At 45.8% G+C, this 14,989-nt stretch overlaps 1 protein-coding gene across 1 annotated transcript; it reads right to left on the reverse strand.

Annotated features, from left to right (window-relative positions):
• Positions 1-969: 969 nt before the first annotated feature.
• On the reverse strand, positions 970-8,019 carry LOC130493808 (zinc finger protein ZFP2-like). Its single transcript, XM_056867405.1, has 4 exons — positions 8,005-8,019; positions 2,178-2,532; positions 1,686-1,925; positions 970-1,433 (listed from the first exon to the last, which is right to left on the reverse strand). The coding sequence occupies exons 1-4, from the start codon at positions 8,017-8,019 to the stop codon at positions 970-972; spliced, it is 1,074 nt and encodes a 357-aa protein (XP_056723383.1).
• Positions 8,020-14,989: the final 6,970 nt, after the last annotated feature.

The raw sequence follows: 14,989 nt of genomic DNA on the forward strand, positions 1-14,989 counted from the left end.
CTTTTATATTATAAAATAAAGTTTCATAGAGCATAAGAGTTCAAGTGAACATCCAATATGAATTTAATATGAGACAGGCTCTATAATAAAGAAGACACACCATTTGAAAAAACTTTCTACAGTTTCTTGTCTAATAACCACAATGTCTTCCCAGTTACAGCTGCAGTTTGGAGTGATTTGCAGGGAGTGATTTCTCAGGTGTGCACCGAAAAATGGGCTCCTTGTTTGAATATTTATTTAAAATAGGGGCCCTCAACATAGTGCCAGTGGGTGCCATGGAACCCACCGACCCATTTACTGGCACCCCTCAAGCGTTTTTAGGAAGTGGGTGGGGCCAGGTAGCGCTTTTGCCCAGAAAGGCTTCTGATTTACTATTGGAGATTTGAAGAGCTGAGCAGATTTCATCAAATGTTGCTTTGGCAGCAGCTGCCATCACAGCACAAGGATCTGCACTGTGTTACTGAAGTGAAGCCATGGCAATAATTTTGTGGTGGCTCCTCTCCCTGCAGCAGCCATTTTGTTGCTGCACCCATCATGTTTGTCAGAATACCAATTGTGCCCATAGGGCTGTCTTTCCACCCACATAGGGTTTCCAAGAAAGCAAACATCAAAACATTCAAACAATTCAGCATTAAAACAATACATTAAGAACAGCATTGAATATCTATCAGTGATATCATTAATGTCACTTCTTATTTAAGCATGAAAGACAGCTAGAAAAATCTCTCCCATTTCATGCTGTAATTCACTGATTGGGAATCAAAAAAGCATCTGTGTAATAACTATGCAAGAGCCTTCCTAAGTACAGTACTCTAGATATAGGAGCAAAGCCTTGCTTCAGTCTCAGCATTGAGACGGCTTCTCTGCTGTGTGAACACCTCAATGAGATGTTTCCCCCCTGGTGTAAATCCTTTGATGTCTAGTGAGACTGATACTATGAGAAAAGCTCTTCCCACACTCCAAGCATGTTTATGGCTTCACCCCAGTGTGAATGCGTTGATGTGAAGTAAGGTGGCTCTTGCAACTGAAGTTCTTCCCACACTCCAAGCATTTATATGGCTTCTCCCCTGTGTGAATTCTCTGGTGTAAAGTAAGGCTGTACTTCTGACTGAAGTTCTTCCCACACTCCAAGCATTTATATGGCTTCTCCCCTGTGTGAATTTTCTGGTGCAAAGTAAGGCTGTCCTTCCGACTGAAGTTCTTCCCACACTCCAAGCATTTATATGGCTTCTCCCCTGTGTGAATTTTCTGGTGTGAAGTAAGGTGGGACTTCCGACTGAAGTTCGTCCCACACTCCAAGCATTTATATGGCTTCTCCCCGGTGTGAATTTTCTGGTGTAAAGTAAAGCTTTTCTTCCAGGAGAAGTTCTTCCCACACTCCAAGCATGTATATGGCTTCTCCCCGGTGTGAATTTTCTGGTGTAAAGTAAGGTTTTTCTTCCAGGAGAAGTTCTTCCCACACTCCAAGCAGGTATATGGCTTCACCCCAGTGTGAATGTGTTGGTGTGAAGTAAGGTGGCTCTTGCAACTGAAGCTCTTCCCACACTCCAAGCATGTATATGGCTTCTCCCCAGTGTGAAAGCGTTGATGTAAAGAAAGTTGGTATCTCAGTCTGAAGCTCTTCTCACATTCTGAACACTGATACGGTTTCTCATTTCTGTGAAGCAGGAGATGTGATGACAGGGATATGCTCTGGCTGAAGCTTTTCCCACACTCTATGCATTTATATGGCTTCTCCCCTGTGTGAATCCTTACATGTTTATTGAGATTGCTCTTACAAATGAAGCTCTTCCCACATTCCAAGCATTCATATGGCTTCTCCCCAGTATGAACACGTTGATGTATAGTAAGGTTGTCTTTTTGACTGAAGCTTTTCCCACATTGCCAGCATTTATATGGCTTCTCCCCTGTGTGAACTCTCTGATGTAAAGTAAGGCACTTTTTAGTTGAGAAGCTCTTCTCACACTCCAAGCATTTAGGTGGCTTCTCCCCTGTGTGAATTTTCTGGTGTAAAGTAAGGCTGTCCTTTCGACTGAAGTTCTTCCCACACTCCATGCATTTATATGGCTTCGCCCCTGTGTGAATTTTCTGGTGCAAAGTAAGGTGGTGCTTCAGGCAGAAGCTCTTCCCGCATTCCAGGCATGTATATGGCTCCTCTCTTGTGTGTATCCTTTGATGTTTAGTGAGGTCGCCGCCACGAAAGAAGCTCTTCCCACACTCCAAGCATTTATATGGCTTCTCCCCTGTGTGAATTTTCTGGTGTAAAGAAAGGTTGGCCTTCTGACTGAAGTTCTTCCCACATTCCAAGCATTTATATGGCTTCTCCCCTGTGTGAATTTTCTGGTGCAAAGTAAGGCTACCATTCTGACCGAAGTTTTTTCCACACTCCAAGCATTTATATGGCTTCTCCCCTGTGTGAATTTTCTGGTGTAAAGTAAGGCGGGACTTCCGACTGAAGTTCTTCCCACACTCCAAGCATTTATATGGCTTCTCCCCTGTGTGAGTTTTCTGATGTAAAGTAAGGCTACCATTCTGACGGAAGTTCTTCCCACACTCCAAGCATTTATATGGCTTCTCCCCTGTGTGAATTTTCTGGTGTAAAGTAAGCCTGCTCTTCCAATTGAAGCTCTTCCCACACTCCAAGCATTTATGTGGCTTTTTGCCTGTGTGAACCCTTTGATCATCAGTTAGGCGGCTATTCTGAAAGAAGCTCTTTCCACACTCCAAGCAGCCACATGTTTTGTTCCCTGTATGGATCTTCTGTTCCATCTTAATGCTGGAGATGCAGCTGATCCTTTTCCCTTTCGTGGGACACTTATTCCTTCCCTTTTCTCTTTGTATTTTGCTTTGGGCTGGTATGTCATAGATGTTCCTGCCCTGACAGTCAACCAACTCCTTCCTCCGCTTCTGTTTTCCTTCCCATTTTCTTCTCAGTTGCCTCCGAGGTCCGTCTCCATCCCAAGGTTCCACCACCTCCAGATCCTCGTCTCATTCTGAAGACACCCTTCCTAGTTGCCCCTGTCTTTCAGTATCTGCTGCTGGAAAAGAGAGCAAAATCAAATAAGAGCCTCAGGAAACAAAGACCAATTAACATGAGCTATCATTACCAAGTGGTATTTTTCCCGATGGGAACTGGAGGCCGGGAAAAGTAAATACAGCAAGAGCAAAAGACAGGGAGAGGAAGTGGGGGACAGAAGGGACCAGAAGGGTAGACAAAAGAGGAACTGCTTCTCTGTATTGGAGTGGCCACTGGGCTCTTGCTGAAAGGACTCCATGGCAGCTCAATCCTTGTGCCTTCGTGCTCCTAGTTTAAGGAGATTCTTTTTTTTTAATAATAATTTTATTGGTTTTTATAATACAAATTTTCCATGATAGTAAACAATAAAAGCAATATGAAATTCAAAATTCTAACTCTATGTTGTTATAATTTCTTGAATTCATAACAAAAAAAAACAAATTAGAGGAAAATTTATGGCTTCCCCATCACCTCTCTCCGCCTCTTAATAAAATATTCATCCCATCGTAATTGGTCTGATCTTAACTATCATAAATTCATTTAACTTTCATAAAACATCTTCTATTAATATAAATGATTATAACTCTTAATATTAATTGTGTCTTCTAGATCAGATTAATAAGTATTCTTCAATTTTTCCCAGTTTTAATTCATATTCACAATATTTCATCCAATCCTCCCATTCCCCTAAAAATCGAACATTGTCTTTTTCATTTAAAATGGCTGTAAGTTTTGCCATTTCCACCAATTCAAACATTTTCCCAATCCAGTCTTTTTTCTCAGGAATTTCTGCCCCCTTCCATTTTGCTGCATAAAGCAGTCTCGCAGCTGTTGTAGCATAGATCAAAAAAGTTCTTTGTATTAGCAAGTCGTCAGGTATCATACTTAATAGCATCATTTCTGGTGTTTTGGGTATATTTTTTTGTACTATTAGTCTCAGTTCATTGTATATCATATCCCAAAAATCTTTAGCTTTATCACAAGTCCACCACATATGGTAAAAGGAACCAATTTCCGTATTACATTTCCAACATTTAGGGGATGTTACTTTATATATCTTTGCCATCTTCTTAGGTGTTAAATGCCATCTATACATCATTTTATAAATGTTTTCTCGAATTGATTGCGCGTTTATTCCTTTCAAATCTTTTGACCAAAGTCTTTCCCATTTATTAAAAGCAATATCATGTCCGATATTTTGAGCCCAATCAATCATAGTTGGTTTAATTATCTCCTGCTCACAATATAATGTTAAAAGTAGATTGTACATTTTAGAGATCAGTTTCAGATTGTTTTCTAGTAACATCTTGTGGAAAGGGGACTTTTCTTTAGAAAATCCATTTTTCATATCTTGTACAAAAACTGATTTAATCTGACAATATTGCAACCATTGTAAATCCTCTTTGAGAAATTGAAATTCCTTTAATGAACATTTTTCCCCTCCCAATTAATTAATTCCTGGTAAATTATAAATTTGTCCAGTCTAAGTGGACGTAGTGTTAGCATTTCTTGCGGTGAAATCCACATCGGAGTTGTTGGTTCCAAAATATGTTTATATTTCATCCAGATACGCAGTAGAGAGGACCTGATTATATGATTCCTAAATGATGCTTGTATCTTAATTTTGTCATACCATAAATAGCCATGCCATCCACTAATATTATTAAAGCCTTCAAGCTCCAGTAAACGTGTATTTGATAAGGTTATCCAGTCTTTTAGCCGTAGTTTAAGGAGATTCTTGTCCCTTGGGACATGGAAGGAGGCCAGCCTTTTTCTGCCTCTACAGGAGGCATACATTTGCAAATGAATGTATTTATTGAGAAAATTCATATGCCGCCACCCTAGGGAACCTCCCCAAAGAAGCTTATACAATGGAACATAACAAAAAACATAGATCTTAAAAACAGCCCTCAAAAACACAGGTAGAGGATCAAACCAACAAAACACGGAGCAGCTGAACATGGAATTTAAACATTCTTCTGGCTAAAGGTAGACTATAACACAATGATTTAAACCGTCTAGGCTGGATTACTGTAACTCACTCTACGTAGGGCTACTGAGACTGAACCAAAGGCTCCAGCTGGTACAGAATGTGGCAAGCGAGGGTCCTTATGGGGGCCTCTTTCCATGAACATATACAGCCAGTGCTCTGTCAACTTCACTGGCTCCAGATGGAGTATCGGATCAGGATTAAGGTGGTGGTTGTGACCTTTAAAGCATTACACGGTCTGGGACCCTCGTATCTTTGGGGCCGCCTCTCCTGGTACACCCCCCCGAAGAACGCTGTATCCTGCTGATAACAACTTGCTGGTGGTCCTTGGCCCTAAGAGTATGCGGCTGTCCTCAACAAGAGCCAGGGTTTTCTTCGCCCTGATGGAATGCTCTGCCTTGTAACATCACGGCCCTGCGGCACCTGAAAGAGTTCTGCAAGGCCTGTAAGACAGAGCTATTCCACCAGGCCTACAACTGAGGACAGCCACAGGTGGCATTAATGCTGGTCTCCCTATTCCCCCACCCCTTCCCTCTTAACAAACTAGTGTACTCTAATGGGGGGAGCCTGCCCGCTTGGTTATGGCATGTATATATATATACGCAACTTGTGATTTTACTGTTGTTACCCGCCCTGAGCTTGGTTTTGGCTGGTGGGGGGGCTAGAAGTGCAATAAACAAACAAACAAATAAAAGGAGAAGAGTTGGTTTTTATATGCAAACTTTCTCTACCACTTAAGGAAGAATCAAACTGGCTAACAATCACCTTTGCTTCCCCTCCCCACAACAAACACCTTGTGAGGTAGGTGAGGCTGAGAGAGCTGTGACTTGCCCAAGGTCACCCACCTAGCTTCATGTGTAGGTGTGGGGAAACCAACCCAGTTCACCAGATTAGCCTCCGCTGCTCATGTGGGGAATCAAATCGGGTTCTCTGTATCAGAGTTCATTGCTCCAAACACCCGCTCTTAACCACTACACCACGCTGGCCGGGGTAAAGAGAACTTAAAGGTAGCGTAGGCACCGGGCAAACCACAAGGGGAAGGGCCTCCCACAGGCACGTTGCCATCCCTGAAAAAGGCCTGTCTCTGGCCCTCACCTCCCCCACCTCGGAAGGCAGGGCAGAGCATGTGAGAAGGAGCTTAACTGGCGGGCCGGACAGGAGGGGTGGGGAGGTGGGTTTTTTTAAGGAACCTAGCCCCAAACCATTTACGCCCTTATAGGTACAAACCTACATTTTGAATTGTGACCCGAACAGGCACTTAGGACAGTTCTTTCAGCACTAGGTTGATACCATCCCTGGATCCTGACCCTGACAGTAGTCTTCCTGCTCAATTTAGCGCCGTTTTCAAAGGCATCCCCTAAAAATCAATATTCCAACGAGCACCACCAAATCTACGTGTATCTGACTGCAGGGATGGGTGCAGATGGGGTAAGTATTGGACTGTTGGGAGGGCTGATTAAATCTCCTCAGGGTGACACAATGGGGATTAATTAGCCCCATTGTCCAGCCAGGCACACCTTCCGGGCCAGGGGAAAAATTCAGCGGTTGACCGCCTTCCTGCCCAGGCTTGACACACAAGATGGATCCCAAAACTCTCGGAGAGGCATCCATTTTGTGTGGAGCAGTCATCAGCTCTCATGCCAGTCTTTGGCCCCCCAGTGCCTTCGTGGAGCCCCTTATTGGGAGGAGGGGTCCGACTGCTTACAGGGAGGCCCCTGGCAGAGTGAAAAATAAAAACTAATTTATTAACCAAAAAGTATTTACAGTTAAGAAAACAAGAGAACTGTTAGAAAAGTGGAACAGTGGCAACATCATGCCAGAACAGGAAAACAGAGAGCAGGAGAGATCCTTCCTGGCTGAATCAAAATAGGCTGAGATCATCAAAGAAGGGGAGGAGGAAGGAACCAGACCTGCGATGGCTGTTTCTAGGAGCAGTTGTACATTTGCTGTCATGTTCACTTTGCCCCTGACTTGGCCACTTTTCTGGGGGTTTCACCCATGAGAAGTGCCACAATGGGAACAGGGCACCTTTTACATGCACTGTGTCCCTGATTAGACACAGGTACAGGCTGGAAGAGAGTTGGCCTGACAACAGTACATGTGAAAGAGATCTGGGAGTCTTAGTGGACCACAAACTGAACATGAGTCAACAGTGTGATATGGCGGCTAAGAAGGCCAATGCAATTCTGGGCTGCAACAATAGGAGTATTGTGTCTAGATCAAGGGAAGTCATACTACCACTGTATTCTGCATTGGTCAGACCACACTTGGAATACTGTGTCCAGTTTGGGGCTCCACAATTTAAGAAGGATGTTAACAAGTTGGAGCGTGTCCAAAGGAGGGCGACAAGAATGATCAGAGGTCTGTAATCCATGCCCTATGAGGAGAGACTTGGGGAGTTGAGTTTGTTTAGTCTGAAGAGAAGGTTGAGGGCTGACATGATAGCCATGTTTAAATATTTGAAGGGATGTCATGTTGATGAGGGAACTAGCTTGTTCTCTGTTGCTCCAGAGACAAGGACATGGAGTAATGGATCTAAACTAATAGAAAAGCAATTCTACCTAAACATTAGGAAGAACTTCCTGACGGTGAGGGCTGTTTGATGGTGGAACGCACTGCATCGGAGGGTGGTGGAGTCCTTGCCTTTGAAGGTCTTTAAGCAGAGGCTGGGCGGCCACCTGTCGGGAGTGCTTTAATTGTGGGACCCTACATGGCGCGGGGGGGGGGGGGTTGGATTGGAAGGCCCTTGTGGTCTCTTTCAACCTTGTGTGATTTTGTAGTCATCTTCTGGGCATGTAGTGGGGGTCACTGAGGAAGTGTGGGGGAGGTAGTTGTGAATTTCCTGCATTGTGCAGGGGGTTGGACTAGATGACCCTGGTGGTACCTTCCAACTCTATGATTCTAGATAAAATGTGAATACATGGAAGTGCCTACAGAAAAAAAAATCCTGCAAAATAAACTTAAACATCCCTTTCACTGTAAGGCTGTCCCCCTTTACCTGACAGTAATGCATCCTCGATAGCTTTGTATCTTGCTGCAATAGAGCAAAAGGAAGTTTTCTTCTTCCAGGTCAGCCCTTTCTCCCTCCCAGGGTCTGTCTTTCATGTTCCGTAGTAAATCTGCACAGCTGCATTTGCAGAAATTATGCATTTTCAGCAAAGGGTTTTAGAAACCTAGATGTGCAGTTTCAGAAGGAAGAAGCCCATCAAAGAGTTATTTCTGGACAAAGGAAATGAACCAAAAGGAAATGACTGCTGGTGACAGCGGGAAACCAGCACACTTGCCCGATTCTTCAGAGCTTTGGAGAAACTGCATGTTTCTTGGATGGAGCTGCAAATCAAGGAATGGTCCCGGAACCCAAAGTCCTTCAAAGAGAACAGAAGACAACATGAAGAGATTTAGACTTTCCAAGAATATATATGATGTTGAGAATACACCTAGGCTTTGGGGGACAGGGGGCTATTCAAACAGCCGCCAGGATCTTTGCTTCCAGCTTGATGCAGACACAATGCAAACATTACTAGGAACAAATACCAGACAAGTAGCTTATTCAGGAAAAACTCTGGGGTAAATATTAACCATCAACCAGACGTTATGGGTTGTTAGGTCTTTAATAGTGTCTGCCTAAAAAAAATCTCTCAGATGGGTTTACAATATATAAATACAGCACTTTGCTGCAACTTGGTTACCTGGTGGACCTGGCAACCCCTAATAAGGATGTCTACTCAGAATCCTACTCAGGTCTACTCAGTGGGGCTTACCCTGGGAAGGTGTTGTTAGGTTTCCACTATGGAATGCTGGGGTCCGCAACATGGTGCCCGTGGGGTCCTTGGCATCGGCTGACACCTTGTGGCAGCCATTTGGTTGCTGCGCTCACCATGCCACGTCAGAATCCCACATTTGCCCGCAGGCTCAAAAAAGTTGGGAATCCCTGGTGTTATGCCTCAATACGTTTGGCTCCCCAACCAGAGAAACTGCAGCAAAGGTCTGATACTTCCACAGGTCTCTATAATTCACACTCCTGACAAACTAATCCCTTTTCACCTCGAAGACTTTCTACTGGTAACTCACAACCCTCAAAACCAGAGTGATGAGATTTCTTATTACTGATGGCCTGGATTTGTTGCACATGATTCCTCTCCTGCAGACAGGATAAAAGGGACAAGATCCTTACCCAGAGAGGCCGCAGTCTCATAATTCTCCTGCATGACTTCCCAGTACAGAGCTCTTTGGGACGGATCCAGAAGAGCCCATTCCTCCTCCGTGAAGAACACGGCCACCTCCACAAAGGACGTGGGGGCCCCTGAAAGAGGATTTTTCCTGTTCATCATCTCTCGCTGCTCCTGAGTATTCACACAAGAAAGCAGAATCCCATATACAGGTCATTTGGGGGAAAAAGATAGAATAAATCAAACTAATGGCAAGAAAAATTAAACGGGTCTTTTCTGACCCTGAAGAGTAACCCACAAATAATACGTAATCTGGGAAACCAGAGGGGTGCCATCTTGGAACAATACTCTAAGCGATACGCATTCAGAAAAGCGTGCCTAACCAGACTCCTCTTGGGTCCACTTTGCTTAAAACTTGCGTGGAATTAAACGTAAATTGACACAGGCTGACTGTTTCTGTACCCACAAAAATATTGTTTAACAATTCCATTATAAATATTTTTAAACGCCCCTGTGTACTGGATGGAGCACAGGATCTCCCCCCTCCCATTACACAACTTCAAATCTGCTGCATTTCTGCTGAAGTCTTTTAGCTTTGATTCTTAACCTGTGTGATGTGATTTGGCCTCACAGAAACAGAGCGTGTACGCGACTAACAGCCAATGTAGCATAGCGGTCAGTGTGTCAAGACTAGGTAGATCCAAGTTCGAATTCACACTCTGGGAGGGCCTCAGTGGCTGGCATGTGCCTCCACACAACACATGTTTTGGGCTGTAGGAAAGTTAACAGCTCAAGGGAGAGATTCCTGAGATAGTTTTCGGTGGTGAGGGAACTCTTGGCTTGGAGAGGCATCCCATCACCGGAGGCCCTGCCCACAGCCTGCCGAGCTACATCCCGGTGCAGGCTTTTCAGCCCGGGGCAGGTCAAGGACTGGGGAAGAAGAAGAGTTGGTTTTTATATGCCGACTTTCTCTACCACTTAAGGGAGACCCAATCCGGCTTACAATCACCTCATCCTCCCCACAACAGACACCCTGTGAGGTGGGTGGGGCTGAGAGAGCTGTGACTAGCCCAAGGTCACCCAGCTGGCTTCCTGCGTAGAAATAGGGAAACAAATCCAGTTCACCAGATTAGCCGCCACCGCTCACGTGGAGGAGTGGGGAATCAAACCCAGTTCTCCAGATCAGAGTCCACCGCTCCAAACCACCGCTCTTAACCACACCACCATGCTGGGATGGGGGCGCCCAGTCTGGCTTAGCAAATTCCTGGCGATGTGAGGGTGGGGCCAGGGGAGGGACCTCCATGGAGTTCAGCTGTGACGGTGGGAAATCCCCAGACCCCACCCGGAAGTTGGCAGCCCTGCCTGGGGGACCCAGCAGAGATGGGCTGCAAAGCAGAGAGAGAGAGACGGAGGGGGGGGGGGCGAAGGAGGAGGGAGAGGCTGCCTGCCTGCAGTTATTAGGAAGGGATCTCAGGAAGGGAAAGAGCCGAGAAAGGGGACCTTTAGGACTGGGGGGCCATTTCTGCTCGCTCTTTTTCTGGAGTATTATGGCTCCTGACCTACCTGCTGAGCCCGGCTTCTCATGGGCAACCGGAAGAGTGAAAAATAAACCAAGGAACCACCCAGAGCGGACATATTCACACACACACACACACACCCCGGTGTTTCGGAGATCGCCCGTCCATGTGGCAGGACCTTTCCCTGGAAGCCCCCTCCTTGCTCTTTCTCTCTCTCCTCCCCCCTCCCAGGAGCTCCCTAAGTCCATGCACAATTCTCTCCGCCCGCCCCCTTGGTGCCCAGCATCTCTTGAAGGAACCATAAGCCCACCTGTCCTGCAAACACCAAATTCCTCCTCCAGCCTGGGGAAAAAGAGCTACCCGAGAGCGTCTCCAGCGACCCTCCCAGGAGAAATGAAGGGAGGCCCCCAACCACGTGGCTCCGCTTTCCTCTCCGCTCCAGGAAGCGCCCAACCCCTAAGACACGCCCACACTCTCCGCCCCCTCCTTTTTTGGGGGGGAGGGGGTGCAGCCCTTTCTCTCTCCCTCCCTCGCAAGGGCTTTTGGGAACTGTAGTTCACGGCCGGGAGGACAAAAGGCCGCAGTGGAAGAAAAGGCCTCTGCTCTTTCCAGGATCCTTCCTGTCCCCCCTTTCTTGTTTCTCTGCTTCCAGGGGTTTTCACGTGGCTGGGCTTCATCCCCACACCCTGAGGAATTCGGGAGAAGGCTTTAAAGATTCACAGAAAGCTTTTTGGAAGGGGTGGGGGGCGGCACTGAACCCTATTTTTAAGCTACAAGCCCCCTTGCGTGCCTTTCAGAAGAAGAGCAGAGCTCCGCCGGATCAAACCAAACGCCCTGCCTCATCCAGCACCTTCCTGTGGCCAGCCAGATGCATCTAGGAAGCCCCCCCCAGAAGATGGAGACAACGGCCAGCCGACAGAGTTGCCCCCAGCACCCAAACGGTAGACTGCCCCTGAACATGGAGGTTCTACCTAGCAAACAATACTAATACCCAGCCATGGATCTTGCCACCTCCACCAGTCTGTCTCATTCCCTTCTGAAAGCGATACCATCAAGCGGCCATCCCCTAGTTGTCATAAACTGAGCGCACAGTATGTGACTGCAGGACTTCTCTCTGGCTGTCCTGCTGCCAACCAAGTTCATCAAGGGCCACCCATTAGTAGAGTTGCCAGCTCCAGGTTGGTAGATTTTGGGGGGGTGGAGCCTGAGGAGGGCGGGGTTTGGAGAGGCGAGGGACTTTAATGCCATAGGGTCCAGTTGCCAAGGTGGCCATTTTCTCCAGGGGAACGGATTTCTATTGCTTGGCAGGAGATCTCCAGCTACCACCTGGTGGTTGGCAACCCTACCCATTAGGCCTGTCCGCCTCCAGGTTGGGAAGTTGGAGATTTTGGGGGGTGGAGCCTGAGGGCGGGGTTTGGGGAGGGGGGGACGCCACCAGGATGCAACGTCATAGACTGCACCTACGAAAGGAGCCGTTTTCTCCAGGGGGAACTGATCTTTGTCACCTGGAGGTCAGTTGTAATTCCGGGAGACATCCAGGGATGAAATATTTCGCCTCACACTGCACTCGTCTTCTTTCTAATATGAAATGCAATTCGGCATGTAAATAAGGATGTAAATATTAAGCTGATGCAATGACACATTGTAAGGAGGTCCGCTGTCGAAACGGTGGAGTATCTAGATTTGCTGTATGCGCTGTGCTTAATGAAGAAATCATTACCACTCGTTCATGAAAGGTTTTTTGGAGCTTATGTCATTTGGTGAAGCGATCCAGATCTGGACTCTCCTTTACAACTGTGTGGCTTCATGAAGAAGATCTCTGTGGATCTTGTACCAGTGAATATACTATAGAACTGAGCTTTGTTCGAAGGAATTTATTTTGTTGCGACTATAATACAGATATTCATATTTAAAGATTTTTGTGTGTAACCTATACTGTTTTTGTACAACTACCTTAGGTATAGAGGTGTAATTTATATATCACAACCTAGAGATTGGCAACCCTACCCAGAATTCTTGCTCCCTTGCCAAAAAACAACAACGCCTCTCTGCCAAAGGGCCAAGCCCATAGGGTGGCAATGAAGAATCTGCCCTACTGTAAGGAAAGGTTAAACAATTCTCAGCTGATAGAACTATCATTGTGCGATGCTGCGGAAGCGCTTTGGTTCTCCTTTGTGGAGGGGTGTGTGCATGTGCATGCGTGCAGTAAAGTCACCGCTGGCTTAAGGTGACCCCACAGGGTTTTCAAGGCAAGAGACATTTGGGGGTGGTTTGCCCATGGCCGGCCTCTGCATGGGCTGAGAGAGTTCCAAGAGAACTGTGACTGGCCCAAGGTCACCCAGCGGGTTTATGTGGAGAAGTGGGGAATCCAATCCAGTTCTCCAGATTAGAGTCCACAAAGTCCACCACTCCTAACCACTGGCTGTCAGGATAAAGAATCCTGATAGGTTGCTAGTGGACAGAGGGAAAGGAAGAAAGCCCAAAGGCATTAGAAAGCAGCAACTTTACCATTAGTCAGGTTTGTGTTTCCACATGATAGCTGTGGGCAATTTAACTCCACAAGTGCCCCAGGGCCCAATTTAGATTGGGGCCATGGCTAGGCTTGCCAGGCCAAGGGACTTCCATGTTTAAGATCTGATTTGTACCCATCTGTGGTTCTGATTTTATTTATTATTTATTTAAAACGTTTATCAGCCCTTACAGAACTCAAGACAGCTTACAATACAAACATGTAGGGATTTATGAAACTTAATTAATTATTACTGGCAGGGCATACCCTCGCCATGTTAATATTGGTTCCACAGAACCCTGATTCTTGCCATATTGAAATATTGGTCATAATAAATTCTGGGTCTCTGAGATGCTCCTGGCCAAAGTTCACTGACTGTATAGTGACCTCCTTACCTCAGTAACCTTAAAGGGATTAGCTTCGGGTAATCTCATCATTCTATGTTTGCTCAAAGGATGCTGGCTACAAGGTGGAATGTGTCATTGTCTTCTCTATGCCTTGATCTCATTAATCATTAATTGTGGTATGCCTTGCCTAAGTTCCATTGTTTGATCACTGACTGACCTTTGCTATCCACTGTAATATTCCTTAATAAAACAGAGATCACTGGGGCAATTCAGATTGATCTCTGGAACTCAAGACACTGTATGCGTCTTCCCTCAAAGCACCATGAGTGCTTTCCCCAAGGCACTTTCGGGGTGCCTTCCCTTCACAAACAGAATGATTTTAAAAAACAAAATAAAAACAACACTTTCAAGAACACATAAAAGGTCACAATTGTAAAACTCGTTAGAACTGCCAATAGATTAAAAAACTAAATCAGTCAAATGCAGTCTTAAACAAAACTGTCAACTGCCTCTTGAAGGTTGACACTGAGGGGGCCCAGCACATCTCCCTGGGGAGATTGTTCTGTAATGGTGGGGCTGCCTCCAAAAAGGCCCTGTCTCAGGTGCCCACCAAATGAGCTCCGTTGACTGATGGGACAGTCTGAAGGGTGCAAAGTAATATTCAAGGTATTGAAAAGTTTCAATACCTACGACTTGAAACGCTGGCTCTTCAAGCCTCCCCTTATGCAGACGTGGGCAACCAAGAGGATTAAGGTGTTCAAGGACATTTCCCATGAGGAACAGCTGAAGGTTCTGGGGCTTTTCACCTCAGAGAAAAGACAGCCGGGGGAGATATAATAGAGGTTTATAAAATTATTAATGGGGTATAGAAATAGAGAGAGGGACCCTATCCTGCCATGAGAATCGAACTCAGGAACATCCAAGGTTGTTTCCAGGTAAGATACAACTGGTTAAAAAGACAAGTTCATGAGAGAAAGGAAAAGAAAAAAAGGAACATGCAGTCTGAGAAGTCTTCTCCAAGGACTTCTAAGAAAGGCGGGGTCACTGCATTTAATACCTTTCAGAATGTCCCAGGCTCAATAGCTCTACTTTAAAGGAAATCTGGTAGCACCTGTGATCCCTTATAAATGCTGAGGGAGAAACTTTTCCTGCTTACTGATAAAGACAATAATGCAAGAAAAGTTGAAGGCAGCAAGAAAAGAGGAAGACCAACTATGAGGTGGACTGATTCAACAAAGGAAGGCCCTCAGTTTGCAAGACCCGAGCAAAGCTGTTAACGATAGGATGTTTTGGAGGTCTTGGATTGACTTTATAAAGGAAGCCACAGTTTGCAAGACCTGAGCAGGGACCTTACACAGAGGATATTTTGGAGGACTTTCATTGATAGGGTTGCCATAAATCAGAAGGCATCTTTATCCCAGGTGTCTGTGGCTTTTTCTGG

The sequence above is a fragment of the Euleptes europaea genome, chromosome 1 (genome assembly GCF_029931775.1).
Source record: "Euleptes europaea isolate rEulEur1 chromosome 1, rEulEur1.hap1, whole genome shotgun sequence".
NCBI classification, from domain to species: Eukaryota; Metazoa; Chordata; class Lepidosauria; order Squamata; family Sphaerodactylidae; genus Euleptes; species Euleptes europaea.